At 35.8% G+C, this 14,018-nt stretch overlaps 1 protein-coding gene across 1 annotated transcript in view; it reads left to right on the top strand.

Moving 5' to 3' along the window:
• csmd3a (CUB and Sushi multiple domains 3a) overlaps positions 1–14,018 on the top strand; it is a 302,574-nt gene that overhangs the window by 132,591 nt on the left and 155,965 nt on the right. The window contains exons 24-27 of the mRNA XM_053487612.1: positions 7,049–7,240; positions 10,667–10,793; positions 11,646–11,848; positions 12,417–12,608. Of these exons, the coding sequence (XP_053343587.1) occupies positions 7,049–7,240; positions 10,667–10,793; positions 11,646–11,848; positions 12,417–12,608 (714 nt within the window). The remainder of the gene's footprint in view (positions 1–7,048; positions 7,241–10,666; positions 10,794–11,645; positions 11,849–12,416; positions 12,609–14,018) is intronic.

The following is a 14,018-nucleotide window of genomic DNA, read 5'->3' as shown; positions in this document are numbered from 1 at the left end:
ATATTCATCTGCTAAAATACATTTAATTTTACCACCTAAATCCCTATTTATACATTTAGGAGTCCAAAGAGAAATTTTTCTCTTTTAGATTTCTTGAAAATTCTAAGCTCTCATAGGTGGTCACATAAAAATACACAAAAATATTACACTTGGGTAAAGTAATTGTTCCCTAGGGCAAATATTACTCATGTAAAAGTGGAAGTCCTCCATTTACATGTTTAATTCAGTAAAAGTTGTAATATGTACTTGTTGGGGAGCTTTCTATGTAAACCAGAAAATAATCTGGTGAGGGTTGCCGAGGACTCCCGCTTGGGTCCTGCAGGGCACATGGTCCTAGTGTTGTTCTCTTCTGCCATGCTCGTAATGCTTTCTTCAAGCCCTCCTTGTAGTTGTGAGCCTCTCGCCGAGGACTTCTTGCTTTTCCTTCTTCCCTTTATTCTTGCTGTTTGTGATACCCACTGGTCCGCCAGGGTCCACTTCATTGGTCCTCAGCCTGCTGCTGAGGCTGGTAAAGGCATTTAACCATATGTTTGTGGGTTCATGAGCATTTCATGGGTGCTCTTATTATATGGTCTGGTGACATTCACTTAAACTTAAATCTAGTTAGGAAGGAGGTAGATCCTTATCCTAGATTCTGGGAACGTTGTTGATCAGGTTGAACTATGTATATATATATTATATTAATATATTATATTATAATATAATATATTAATATATACTATATATATATTAACAGACACGCTCACATTCATTTACACCGTAATTCATGACATCTTTTCACTACGCAATATTTTATCTACTTTATTGTAAAACCAAACTTCAGTGTAATATAGGGACAAAAATATCATTTTTAAAAACTTTTGAATAAACTGTCATATTATTTGGCTTTTAAATTTTGTATTAAATTTTTAGGGAAGCATAAGATGTATTATTGATACGTCCGGGGATGTTACACAACGATGGTGGTTAAAAATGGTGATACTTAGGTGACAGTTTGAGTCTTTTAGAAATTCTAACACAGAAAAACAAGTACCAACCTTCAGACTGTCTTGTAAATCAGAGATGAGGTGTCGATCTGACACTGAATATTCTTTCCATCCTTAATAATCTCTGCAGAACCGGAAACTTCCATCTCTTTTCCTCACTAGAGTATAAAAATTAGATTTCTTTTTTACTTGGCAATCCATCCTACATCCATTTTTTTCAAGGGGTTCAGCACACACATATATATATATATATATATATATATATATATATATATATATATACATATATACATTTATCTTACTCACATATAGTCTTTCTAATGTATCTGTTGCAGGAGTTATAAAATGTATATTATTTTTTTGAATCTGAGAATATGTACCACTCAGCTCCCTGAATAGCTGTTTCACCTTTCAAGCTGCTGCACCGTGTCAGATAGAACTGGATAAATTGCAACAGCAGAGTCCCATAGCTCTGTCTTTCTACTGTCTCACTACCTGTAATGCTTATTATATATCATCTGAGGCTGCCACCAGGGCAGCAACCATGGATATATGGATTGCAAGCAATGCATCTGAATTAATACTGGTGACAGTGTTTACAAGATTTCGCAAAACCATTCTTCTGCCTCTGTAGCCAGTCTAAGTAATTATCAGAAACAAAAAGAAATCTCATTTTTTTATTGCTGCTTGATGAGATAATCACTCTTAATTTTTCAGATTTTTACTTTATTCCTACTTAATTCACCACCATGTTAAATAAAATGAATCGAACAATATCTTTAAATCAAAACACTACAGTAGTTCGTGCTGCAACTCTAGGTGGAAATTCATATATTGGACTCTGCTGGAGTACTTGCCAGTCACAACTTAAAACAGTGTTAACACATAATCCATTCGCATCGCTCTACCTGTTTATTTCTGTCCCACTACTGCCAATAAAAGTCACGCTGCTGTTGTTGTTTTTTTTTTTTCAATTTCTTTTTCCCCCCTACTTCACCGCAAGACTTCAAAAGACTTATTTAACTCTCTGCTTCTTTTTCAGTTATAACAAGTTTCACGCTTACTGTACCATGTCTGTGGTAGATACCACTGACCCTTTGTCACCTTAGAAGAAACACTAGAATTGTGCTCCTGGAGTTCTCTTGGCACATTAGGTATCTTTGGTTTTTGGTTGTACAATTTGACCTTTCAGCTCATTTAATGTCACCCGTGCTTTTAAGAAAGTCTTCTAGGTCAGACTTCTTAAGCTCTGAAAGGGAAATACTAGGACGCTATGAGTATACTTTTGGTAGAGATCTGATGGGCTAACCTTTTTAATATAGCATGGTTAGCATGGTTTGTATTGATTAAGCTAAAACATCCCTTTCAAGACATATGCCAATCAGCCATAACATTACAACACAAAACATTATGCCGAATGTTTGGTTCCCCTTGTGCCACCAGGGTGGCTCATTACTTCATAAGACTTCTGAGGGTGTTCTGTGCTGTCTGGCACTGGGAGGACTTGGGTGCTGTGGGTTTCCAGGTGGAGCCTCCATGGATTGGACTTGTTTGGACTGGTACATCTCATGGGTGATTGATCAAAGTTTGTAGTCTGGGTCGACAGTCTTGGTCTCTTTGCCTGCTTGCCCCCCGTGCATGGTGGCCTGTGGTGCACTGGGCATTCTGCATTTTCCTGCATCGGCTTTTCTGTCTGATCAGACTGTTCAGGCTAGCTTTTGGTCACTGCCAGGCCAATGTGGTAATGTTGTGTGGTGCTCATGTTATGGCTGATTGGGATATATTGTAAGATGGCTTGTCATTTTTGCTTGTTATTTTAGTTATCCCACAATCTGTTTATTTTACAAAAATACATTTGTTCAGTGTATACTTTTGTACTGGATGTCGTTGATGTAAGATAGCCAAGCTATGTCTCATTGTCTTTGAATGGTAAGAGGAAATAAATATTTTTACATCACCATTAGATACTTTGATAATATGATGTTTTAAGATGACCAAGATTAACACCACCACCAATAGGGGTAGGAAAAATAAAGGAAAGGGTATGATGTAAAGAATGATATAAAGTGAGAAGCTTATTTTTTACTAATCCAGAGAATAAATTGAAAAAAGATACTAAACCTACAGTGGTTGCCAAAAATATTAAGACAACATATGTCATGCATTATAGTTCTCTCTTTGCACAACAAAGGTGATGTCGCTAATTAGTTCTCGCCCATCTGGCTGAAAAGCTAATTACAATCAGCTGGTTAATTGATAGAACAAATATGTGGTAGGACTTTTACTTTCTGTAGCCTTTTTTTTTAAGTTAACTTGGGAATTCTCAAATAAGTGTTAAAATTTATTTCTGTACATGATCTTCAGAAAGCAATCAAGCAGGCATGGATCGAGCGAGTGGCACCAGAGTATTGCAGACAGGTTTTTGACTCTGTGCCAAGCCAGATCCAGCAGGATTGGAAGAATAAAAGACTTCACATTAATACTAATTGTTGTATAGCAATTTCATTGCATAAAATATTTAATTTTCATTATTCTTGATTATCATTATTTTTTTCAACAATTAAAGTGTCATTAAAACATTAACTTTCACTTCTGTCTTAATACTTTTGCCACCACTGTAAAGCACTAATTAAAGTACAAATGACCCAAAAGACACAAGATTTTATCATGTTAGCAAATGATACATTCTTGAATCTAGACAGGTCTATAATTTCTTAAAATATGTTTACAACAATCAAAATATAAATTTATTAAGTGTATTTTATGTCAAATGTTACAAAACTTGCAAGCAAAAAATGTCTTGTTATATTGGTAGAAAATTTTGCTAGTTTTTTGGAATTTATTTATTAAAAGAAGCAAGAATATTTACCAACAAAACATTTCCAATTTGTGATTTTGGTAGCACTTGACTAGAAATAAGCTTAATGATCTTATATTTGGTTTGATGTAAACTTATTTTAAGAAATTATACACACATAGGTTGGCTAGATTCAAGAATATCTCACTTATTACTAAGTTGTAATTTTTGCAGTGCGGTTAATTGTAATCATGTCTTAATAAATTATAGTTACATTTAACAAGATTCAAGATAAGACTTATTTTAAATCTTGTTAAATGTAACTGTAATTTATTAAAACATGATAACAATTAACCGAATAAAAGATTCATAAGCAAAAAGTTCTTGTTCTATTGGCAGATAATTTTGCCATTTTTTGAAATAAATTTCTTCACTTAATTCATTTTTAATTCATTGCCAATAGTGCAAGACATTTTTATGTAAATAAACTTAGATTTTGTTTGTTGTGTCCTATTTTAATTATATATAGATACATTTGAGTGGATGCAACAATATTTCACTTAAGATGTATTTTTTGCAGTGTGCTTGTAAAAAAAAGGGGGGTGGGGGCCTTGACATATTACAGTAGGAAGTGAAAATATCTTAAATTTAGACAAAATTATTTTACATTTCTGAATGTAATATTACAGCAAACTAAATATACCATTGTGAATATATTCCTAGTACACTATATATAAGATTTATACTACAAATTGTTTGCGTGTAGACTTACTTGTCAAGGTGTAGATTGTAGGTCTAGATCAAATAATTTTTTCCTTTGGTAACTGTTTTTCCTTTTTTTTAACTGTATTGATATTTAGCAGATTTCTCTGCCTGTCCTTCAGTAAATGCAACATACTTTTCTTTGTAGTCTGCAGTTTCGCATCTATTACAGCACTCAAATGAACAACATAAAAAGTTTTAATCCAAATGTAATGCCAGTGTAGATACAGTTTTTAACAAAAGTGCTGTGTGGCTTGATAGCACAAAGGTCTGGAAAAAAAACAAAATTGCTCTGTTAAAAGCACTGCGCTCCTAAACTGTAAAAATAATGACTTGTAAATTTAACCAACGATAAAAGGATAAAGGTGCATTAACATTCGATTTCACTGCTAAGATTTTTATTCTTATGCGTAGTCCTGTATGTTCTGCAAAATGCAGATTCGGGAGAATTTTCCTCAACCTACTCATCTTGCTTGAGCTTCATTCCCTGGCTCGTGTGTATGTTGTTATACTATCAGCTCCTACACACAACACTGGCAACTGCTGTCCTGGTTGCTGGCTCATGAATATCTGTTACACACATAAAGAATGGGGCCATCCAGATCTTGTAAGGTTACCCAACGTTTTATTTACATTTTTAGAGTTACAAAATATTAAATAAATATAAATATAACTTCATATATATAACAGTTTTTAGCATCAGGGATTTGTAAGTCGATACTGGGGAATAAATACATAAGGATACTAAAGATTTCCTTTAAGAATTGATCCTGGGTTGTATCTCTACAGGACATTAGAATCAAAATATCGATTCAAGCAAGAAAAAAAGATGGTGCAAGTCTGGAAAGAAGAAAAGTAGAGGCAATTGTTTTTAGAAATAAGTTTAATATTGTAGGACCAAATGTCATGTAGAATACGATGAGTTCCAGCAGAGGTGGATAGAAGAGAGGAAAAAAAACAGACAGACAGAAAAGCTGGACTGCTTGATAAACAATTTCCACAGATGCTAACATAATGTAGGTAATTCTTGTGACATTTTCTTATTTTATTCATCTGAACAAAAATGCATACCGTTTGTAATTGGATTTGTAAATCGTAAAACTGTTTGTGTGTGTGTGTGTGTGTGTGTGTGTGTGTGAAGGTGATAGGATGAGGGGAATGTGTGTGTGTGTGTGTGTGTGTGAAGGTGATAGGAGGGGTGTGTGTGTGAAGGGGCAGGTTGTCCAATGACGCGGGCACATAGACACAAACGGCAGGCTGACACACACAGAAAAAGTGGATCTTTAACCTTTCTAATAACACTTGCTTTTGCTTTACACGCACCCTGTACACACACGCATACAGACACAATATGTTTTTACGCACACACACATGGTTATAGTGTTATAGTAAACAGTACACGCATGCACGGATGTTGATTATACCAGTAAGAGACGTGCACTAAGACCCAGCGGGGGAGACGATTACCCACGATTCTGCAGTGCAAGAGAGAGAAAAACCGTTGGCTCAGTTGTGATCACGTGACACTCGGCGTCAAAACAAGAAGCGCATGCGTGATACATGATACTCAGTGCTCATTAACCAAGACTTGCTTGTTTTCCAAAGCAAAAAAGAAAATTATCGTTGCTCGTCTTGCGGAACACTCGCAAACTGCGTTTTTTACAATCCGAGGTTCCACTGTATTATGCTACGTCATCACTGCCATCTTTTCCTCTGATATTTTTTTGTGACGATCTCCTTCTCTAAACCACAGAGAAGCAGCCATAGCTAATAAAGTAGACCTTGCTAAAGACTTTTTCCCCAAAATGTCAGTAATATTTGACAAAGGTTGACTTATATACTGCCACCTGCTGTATCAGAGAGTAAATACACATTAATACACACAGTGTACACAGTACAAATCAATAGTCTCTAGTGTAAAATAAGTCTAATAAGGATTCTTCGAAGGTCATTTAAGGTTTACATTTGGCAGATGCTCTTATCCAGAGCGACTTACATTTTTTATCTCATTACACATCTGAGCAGTTGAGGGTTAAGGGCCTTGCTCAAGGGCCCAACAGTGGCAACTTGGTGGTTGTGGGGTTTGAACCTGGGATCTTCCGAACCGTAGTCCAACGCCTTAACCACTGAGCTACCCCTGGCCCCTGGTGTGTTGGATAATCGCCAATTCTCTGCTTTTTAAAAGAGGGTCTTTCCAGAACGATTTTACCCCACCAAACTTGGGTTGCCAGCAAGGTGGAGTGAAGTGATCCAGCCTAGAATGAAACATGGCTTTTAGTTTAGTCTATTAAAGAAGTGGGAATTTGCATCTTTGACCAGGATCACTTTCAGTAGCATTGCTAAAGGGTCACAAGGTCAATCTTGAGCAATACGTTTTCCTCTGTGTTTTCTTGATAGACTTTGGCTCAAACGCTTCCCTGAGCAGGTACAATCTCTTACACTAAAACAAACCAGTGCATCCATTTCCTCACACTAATCCCACCTCTCTCTGGTCTTTTCTCAGGTTTCGAGCTCTCTCACTGTGACGAACCAGGCGTGCCGCAGTTCGGCTCCAAAGTGAGCGACCAAGGCCACTTTGCAGGAAGTACTGTCACATACCAGTGTGACCCAGGCTACACGCTCCATGGCAGCAGTCTGCTGAGGTGTATGACAGGAGAGAGGCGCACATGGGACCATCAGCTCCCTTCCTGCATAGGTATTTGGTTAAATGTACTTTTTTTTTTTAAATGGACTATATTTTGTTTACTGTATAAGCAGTAAACAAAATTTTCTTTTTATGCTTCCAAAAAAAAAAGGGAACTGATTTAAATGTGTCACACAAGTCCACAAGTGCAATTTTGCAGTTCGATATTTGCAAATTCTGCACACACTTGGAAAATGTTTCTGAATAATCAATGTGGATGATTTAATCCTGTTAACCTCTACTCAAAAGATACCCTGAAGCTGAAGTGGATGAATATTGTGCTTAAGGAATTGGAATATTCCTAAAATAGTGTTTTTTTTTGTTGTTTTTTTGCCATGCATCTGTTCAAAAAGGGATTCACTGTATGTGTTACATTTTTTTATTATACCTGGATGACATGATACAAACTGGTTGAATATTGTTTTGAAGTTGAATTTGCAATGTTACTTTGAATCAGTCATTTAATTATATCATAAAGTCATGTAGTCAACGTTGGTCCAGTGTCATTTTAAAGAAGTAATCCTAACTTTCAAAAACAACCCGATACCAATGATGTCCCAACATCAATAATGTTTAGACAGCCAAAAATTTACATTATACAGTATGTTCACTATAGTACAGTAGTAGCCTATAGCATAAGACAAGCCATGGGAATTCATTTATTTTGACACAGTAACATATTTACACTGCAAAAATTACATGCTGGCAAGGGAAATATTCTTGAATCTAGCCAAATTACAATGCTGTGAAAAAGCATTGCCCCTTTTCATTAGTTGATAATGGCTCTCACCATAGTTCACTGCTTGGAACCATCTTTTGGCATGCTTGACTTCGTCAGAAAGGTTCCACTGTATTTAATTGATTCTTAATTCAACAGGTCTGGCAGTAATCAGGCCTGGGTCTGGCAAGTGAAATTTAACTCAGCTTTCCAAAAAATGGGTTAAGTGTAGCAAGGGGACAATTAATTTTTTTTTTTTACATAGGGACAGGCAGGTTTGGACAGCTTTCCTGCTTTACCAAATTAAATTATTATTTAAAAACTGTATTTTGTATTTAACTGCGGTTATCTTTGTGTAATAATAAAATTAGTTTGATGATCAATCATTTAACTGTGACAGATGCAAAAAAAATAAAAATACAAATTAAATCAGGAAGGGAAGAAATACTGTTACAGCACTGTAGCTGTCATTTCTCATACTAAAAAAGAAAATTCTTGTTTCTTTGGCCGAAAATGTTGCTTTTTCTTTAGAAAATGTATTTCTAAAACTAGCAAAATATTTGGCCATAGAACAAGATTTTGTTCACTAAAATTTTAGTAAAATTACGAATAAGCTTAATAATCGAATATTTGATTTGTTGTAATCATAATTTACAAAAGTATAGATAAATTTGCTTAGATTCAAGATATTTTTTCTTGCTAAAATATAGTTTTTTTGCACTGTAATACTGTCCTGCTCCACACTGCAAAAAAATATTAACATCTTTGCAAGTGAAATATTCTTGAATCTAACCAAACCTACAGTATGTATAATTTATTGGAATTAGATTACGAAAAAACCTAATATAAGATTATTTGCTTGTTTCTAATAAAAGGTTGCTAAAAATTACAACCAAAAAATATCTTGTTCTACTGGCAGATAATTATGCTATTTTTTTTTTTTTAAAGAAACAAAATGATCTGTCAGTACAACAAGATATTTTACACTTATAAATTATTATTATAGTTATTTTTTTTACTAGAAATAAGCTTAATAATTTTATATTTAATTTGTTGTAATCCTATTATAGGAAATTATAGATAGGTTGGGCTGTATACAAGAATATTTCACTTGCTTAGGTGTCATTTTTTTTTTTTTTTTTTTTTTTGCAGTGCACCAAAATCTGTGGTCACGAGCCAGTCCTGGTGTAATACAGTAGCTAAATCATTAATCATAGATAGTTCTCTTTAGGAGCCTGAGCCCTCGGTCACATGCCCTGTCAGTAATCTTTCCCCAGTATTTACTCTAAATATTTAATTCAGTGATGTACTGTCTGGCTCTTACACTTGACCACATTCTGTAAGAACAGGTCCGTCTTGAGTAAAATGACAAGCAAAACAGGCGTAAAGAAATTCCATGCTGCACTGCTCTAGTTGGGAAATCCTTCACTGCCTTACTAGCCTCTTGCATGTTATTTTCTTCCTTTTTAGTCAATCAATCAATCAATCAATCAATCAATCAATGCTGAGAGCTGTAATGAGACTTAATAAGTGATAAGCAATAAGTTGTCTAGAATTTTTCATCCTCATCCCTTCTGTAAAGCCACATCACCGCTAAAGAGACAGAACAGCTGGTTAAACCGTTTCCACCCAGCTCATTTTTCTTCCCGTCATCTGCAAAGAAGCTTATGCTACGCAATTATGACTTAGCGGCTGTTAGCGCTGATGCTCCATATGTGGCTTCGAAATCCGTGTTTATGACAAGCGCTGTGATAAGTACGATTGTGGTACCTTTTTCTTACCTCCCACGATGATGAATGCACGGCTTCCAGAGTGGGTCTGGGATCGTATAGGTTTTTAAGCATTGATTAAATGTGGGAGCAAAGAAGTGGACTTAAGACATGATGCTCTGCACATGCGTAAGCATCTCTAGCATTAGCCCACGTTAGGAGAATGGACCAGTGTATGATCATAAATTGAACAACAAGAAGAAGAAAAAATGGTTTCAGCATTGCATTCAATTGCATTTCAGGTTATATATATATATATATATATATATATATATATATATATATATATATACAGTATATATATATATATATATATATATATACTGTAAATACATATTGTACAGTAACTATTAATACAAATCAGGAATTTAGTACTTTTACAACGATGGCAATAGGTACTGACATTTCATTTAGGTATGTAAAAAAATAAATAAGATGATTAAATAAATAAATAATTATTTTTGTTTATGTCACATTTAATTGCATGTAAAAGTTTTAACAACTTAATGTTTTTTTATTTTTTTGCAAGCAGTATTTAAATTTTATATACACTGTCTATATTGTTTTAGGTTTTTAGGTTAGATGGTTATTGTCCTTTTTATGTCATTCATGCACAAATGCAATTAGTCAAGCATTAGTAAATAATGCTGCAATGAAAAAAGTATAACATTAAATTATTTCTTAGTATATTGTTTTGATGAAAAACTACAGCATGAAATTAGCTGAATATTTTTTCCTAACTACAGCATTGGCTTTAAATCATCTTTCTAAGTGATTTCTGTGCTACCACCCCCGTGCTTCACCATGCATTTTTTTTCCTGATCCAAGACATCTGATTCTTCACAAGTTAACCTTTATCTGAAAAAAATCTGTTCGATCACAGGTTATTATGCTGTCATATCAAGAAAAGATATGACAGCGTAATAATCCGTTTATTCTGATCTCCTGTAGCGGAATGTGGTGGAAATTTTAAAAGTGAAGCTTCAGGAAGGATATTATCTCCCGGATACCCGTTCCCTTACGACAACAATCTCCGCTGTACATGGACCATCGAGGTGGACTCGGGCAATACTGTCAGGTACCTCAGCTTTTTTGCACAAAATACAACATTTTATTGACATATTATAAAAAGCTTAACATCTTTCTTAATTTTACTTCCAATACTTGGCCAAGGTTTAGATCTTTACAATTGGAGGTGCTGCTAAAACAATGTATGTAGGTCACTAGTGGATTTATAGGGATTTACAAAGGAGAAAGTTGAATTAATTATAGTTTCGCAGACCGGATCAGCAGTGACCCCGAGGAGGAAAGGAGGAAATAAATGTTAAAATATGTCTGCTAATTATATTCTGTGATAAAGCTTCAGAGCATCACAGTAATGGAGAAGAAGACAAAGATCAAGACTGTGTTGAATGGTCTCCGGATGCACAGTGTGAAGCAGCTGATCAGAGAAATGATGGACGTCCATTAGTGAGCCAGTCTGCTTTGATTTGGTGTCAGTACCAAAGAAAGACATTAAAATTGGCCAAATCCGAGATCCAGATCCAGATTTATTCATCTTGGCACAAGTAACAAATTGTGGGAACATTTTTTGCTAATTAGGTTTCCTACTGAGGCAGCGCAGTGGCTTAGTGGTTAGCATGGTCACCTTGCATCTCCACAGTAGGGGGTTTGAATCCCATTTCTGGGTTGTGTGCATGAAGGTTGAATGTTCTCCTGGTGCTTGGTGCTTGGTTTCCTCTGGGTAGTCTGGTTTCCTTCGACAGCCCAGATGCATGAATTTAATTTTGATTGGCATTTCCAAATTGCCCTTAGTCATAGCTAATGCATGGATGACTGTAAGGATGAGTTTCCTATTAAAAGGCAGAATAAGAACTTTTAAAAGGTCTCATTGAAATTCGAATCATGTTGCTTCTTTCTCTCTCCAAAGCCTCCAGTTTCTAGCCTTTGACACAGAAGCATCTCATGACATCCTGAAGGTATGGGATGGCCGTCCGGATAACGAGATGCTTCTGAGAGAAGTAAGTGGTTCCCTGTTGCCCGACGGGATCCACAGCACCCTCAACATCGTTACCATTCAGTTCGAGACCGATTTCTACATCAGCAAGTCTGGCTTCGCTATCGACTTTTCCAGTAAGCTCCTCGAATTTATAGTACACACATGTTTATGAAATCAGAATAGATACATTTGTGTTAAATTCTCGCACAGATGTCAGTATGACAAGCTCAATTATTCTTGCAAGCCTTAATATAATAGATTAAGTTGTTGGATTAATTTTCAGTCAGCCAGGAGAGCAGGTAAATGCTGAGAAATCAATGCGGGCAAAAAAAATAAAAATGTTCAAAGCCTTGAGTCAAGACTGAAAATCATACAATTTGTCCTGTGTATCTGATGGAAGGCTACAGGAGAATGAATGAACACCTGAGAATTTGCAGCCCTGTTTTATCTTCACTGATTGTCATAGCAACCAACTGCTATTCACTTTACTGAAAGTATCAGAAAGGATTTAAAAACTAGAACATTTTCAAAAGATAAGAAGGATTAGCAATGCAGCAAACATTTTAAAAAGCAACCAATGTCATGAAAATGTAAATGCGAAATGCCGCTGATGTTCTTAACCTGAGCCTCACACATCCTCAGCCCATATACCATTATAATAACGCATAAAACAAATGATTCTGTTGTTTTGTTATTCTTCAGGTTCAGTAGCGACCGCCTGCAGAGATCCAGGAACCCCGATGAACGGCACACGGAGCGGCGAGGGCAAGGAACCGGGTGACACCATGACCTTTGTGTGTGACCCAGGCTACGAACTCCAGGGCGAGTCTCGCATCACATGCATTCAAGTGGAAAACCGATACTACTGGCAACCGAGCCCTCCTACCTGCATCGGTGAGATTTTTCAATTTGCACAACTTCCATTTAAAAGACCTTTGGGAACTTTGGGTGCACCTCATTTCAAGCATTTCACACCTGCCATGGCAAAGTGGAACACCGTGAAGTCCAGCCGGAAAATGAGTCGGACGAGAAAACTTCTTTAATAATAAATCTTTTTGACAGAAATATCTGATCGAGTGCTCAGTCAGCATTCAGACGCCAGAGTATATGAGGCGTGTCCTGTGATGGGGAAATTTGCCGGAATTCAGCAATCAGCTGCAGTTTGCAAAACTATTGTTCAAAAAAAAAAAAAAAAGCTCGAAGTTATTTTATTGTTAAAATTTGAAGTGATGAATGTGTTGTCCTTTTCTTCTTTCTTTATAGTCTTGACAAAGTGAAGCAGTGCATTGATTTGATTTGGGTTGATTTGATTTGTCATGTGCTTTCCTGCATGCTGGTACAAGATGTTAAAATGGATTCTACAGTAATAAATAAACTAGGAAGTAATAATGGAAGTGTAGGTAATAAATGAACCCCTACTGGCTTTAAAGGATACTTTGCAATTCAATCGATCGCAATGCGATTCAGACACCTCATTTATTTATAAAAGCTTTTTTTTTCGGTCACATGTTTGATCTTACCGTTCAGTTCTTGGGCATCATGGACAAGCCCAGACTTTGGTTAATTAACACTTTGGTTCGGTCTAAGATTTGTCTAATACTGCAGGAACAAGAAACATTGGTGTATAACACACACTGGGCATTGCAAAGGGTAATTAAACCACAACACTTTAACCAGAAGCTAATAGAATTGGAACACAACTGGTACGAGTGCTGGTATACAGGTGATGTAAACCAATGCATGTTTCAAGGCTTGGGATGAAGCCTGGTTGTCCGAATGTTGTAGTAGCGTTAAATTGGCGGTGATATAATGCTTGATATAATGACATCAAAGGAACGTTTAGTACTGATGTAATGCTGGGATAATGATGCCATTAAATAAATGGTGCTGATACAATGTTACAAATATGAATGCAAAACAATATTTAAGAATCTCCTACTTAAATTAAATTTAGAAAATGTTAATCCTACTTTAGGTTTGTTTCCTACAGTAAGCCCGTGCCCATAGCAAGACTTAAACCTCGACAGCGAGAGCACTGCTGATGAGACAAATAAAATGTGCATGTGTTGCTTTGTCCAACAGCAATCATTACAAAACAATTCCTCTAAATAATAAAAAAAAAATACTGCAATCAATCAATCAATCAATCAATCAATTACATCAGAAAGAAAATGTAAAAAAAAAAAAAAAAAAGGAGCAATAAAATGTAATTTCCGAGAGGTGTGTGTTGGTGTAAAAGTGATTCCTCATGCTCTCACAAACAAACATTCTTTTACAATCCTGTGAATAGGAATACGCATAGGA

The sequence above is a fragment of the Clarias gariepinus genome, chromosome 26 (assembly GCF_024256425.1).
Source record: "Clarias gariepinus isolate MV-2021 ecotype Netherlands chromosome 26, CGAR_prim_01v2, whole genome shotgun sequence".
NCBI classification, from domain to species: domain Eukaryota; kingdom Metazoa; phylum Chordata; class Actinopteri; order Siluriformes; family Clariidae; genus Clarias; species Clarias gariepinus.
Note: the sequence above shows the minus strand (reverse complement) of the source record. Positions and strands in the feature narration are given on the sequence as shown.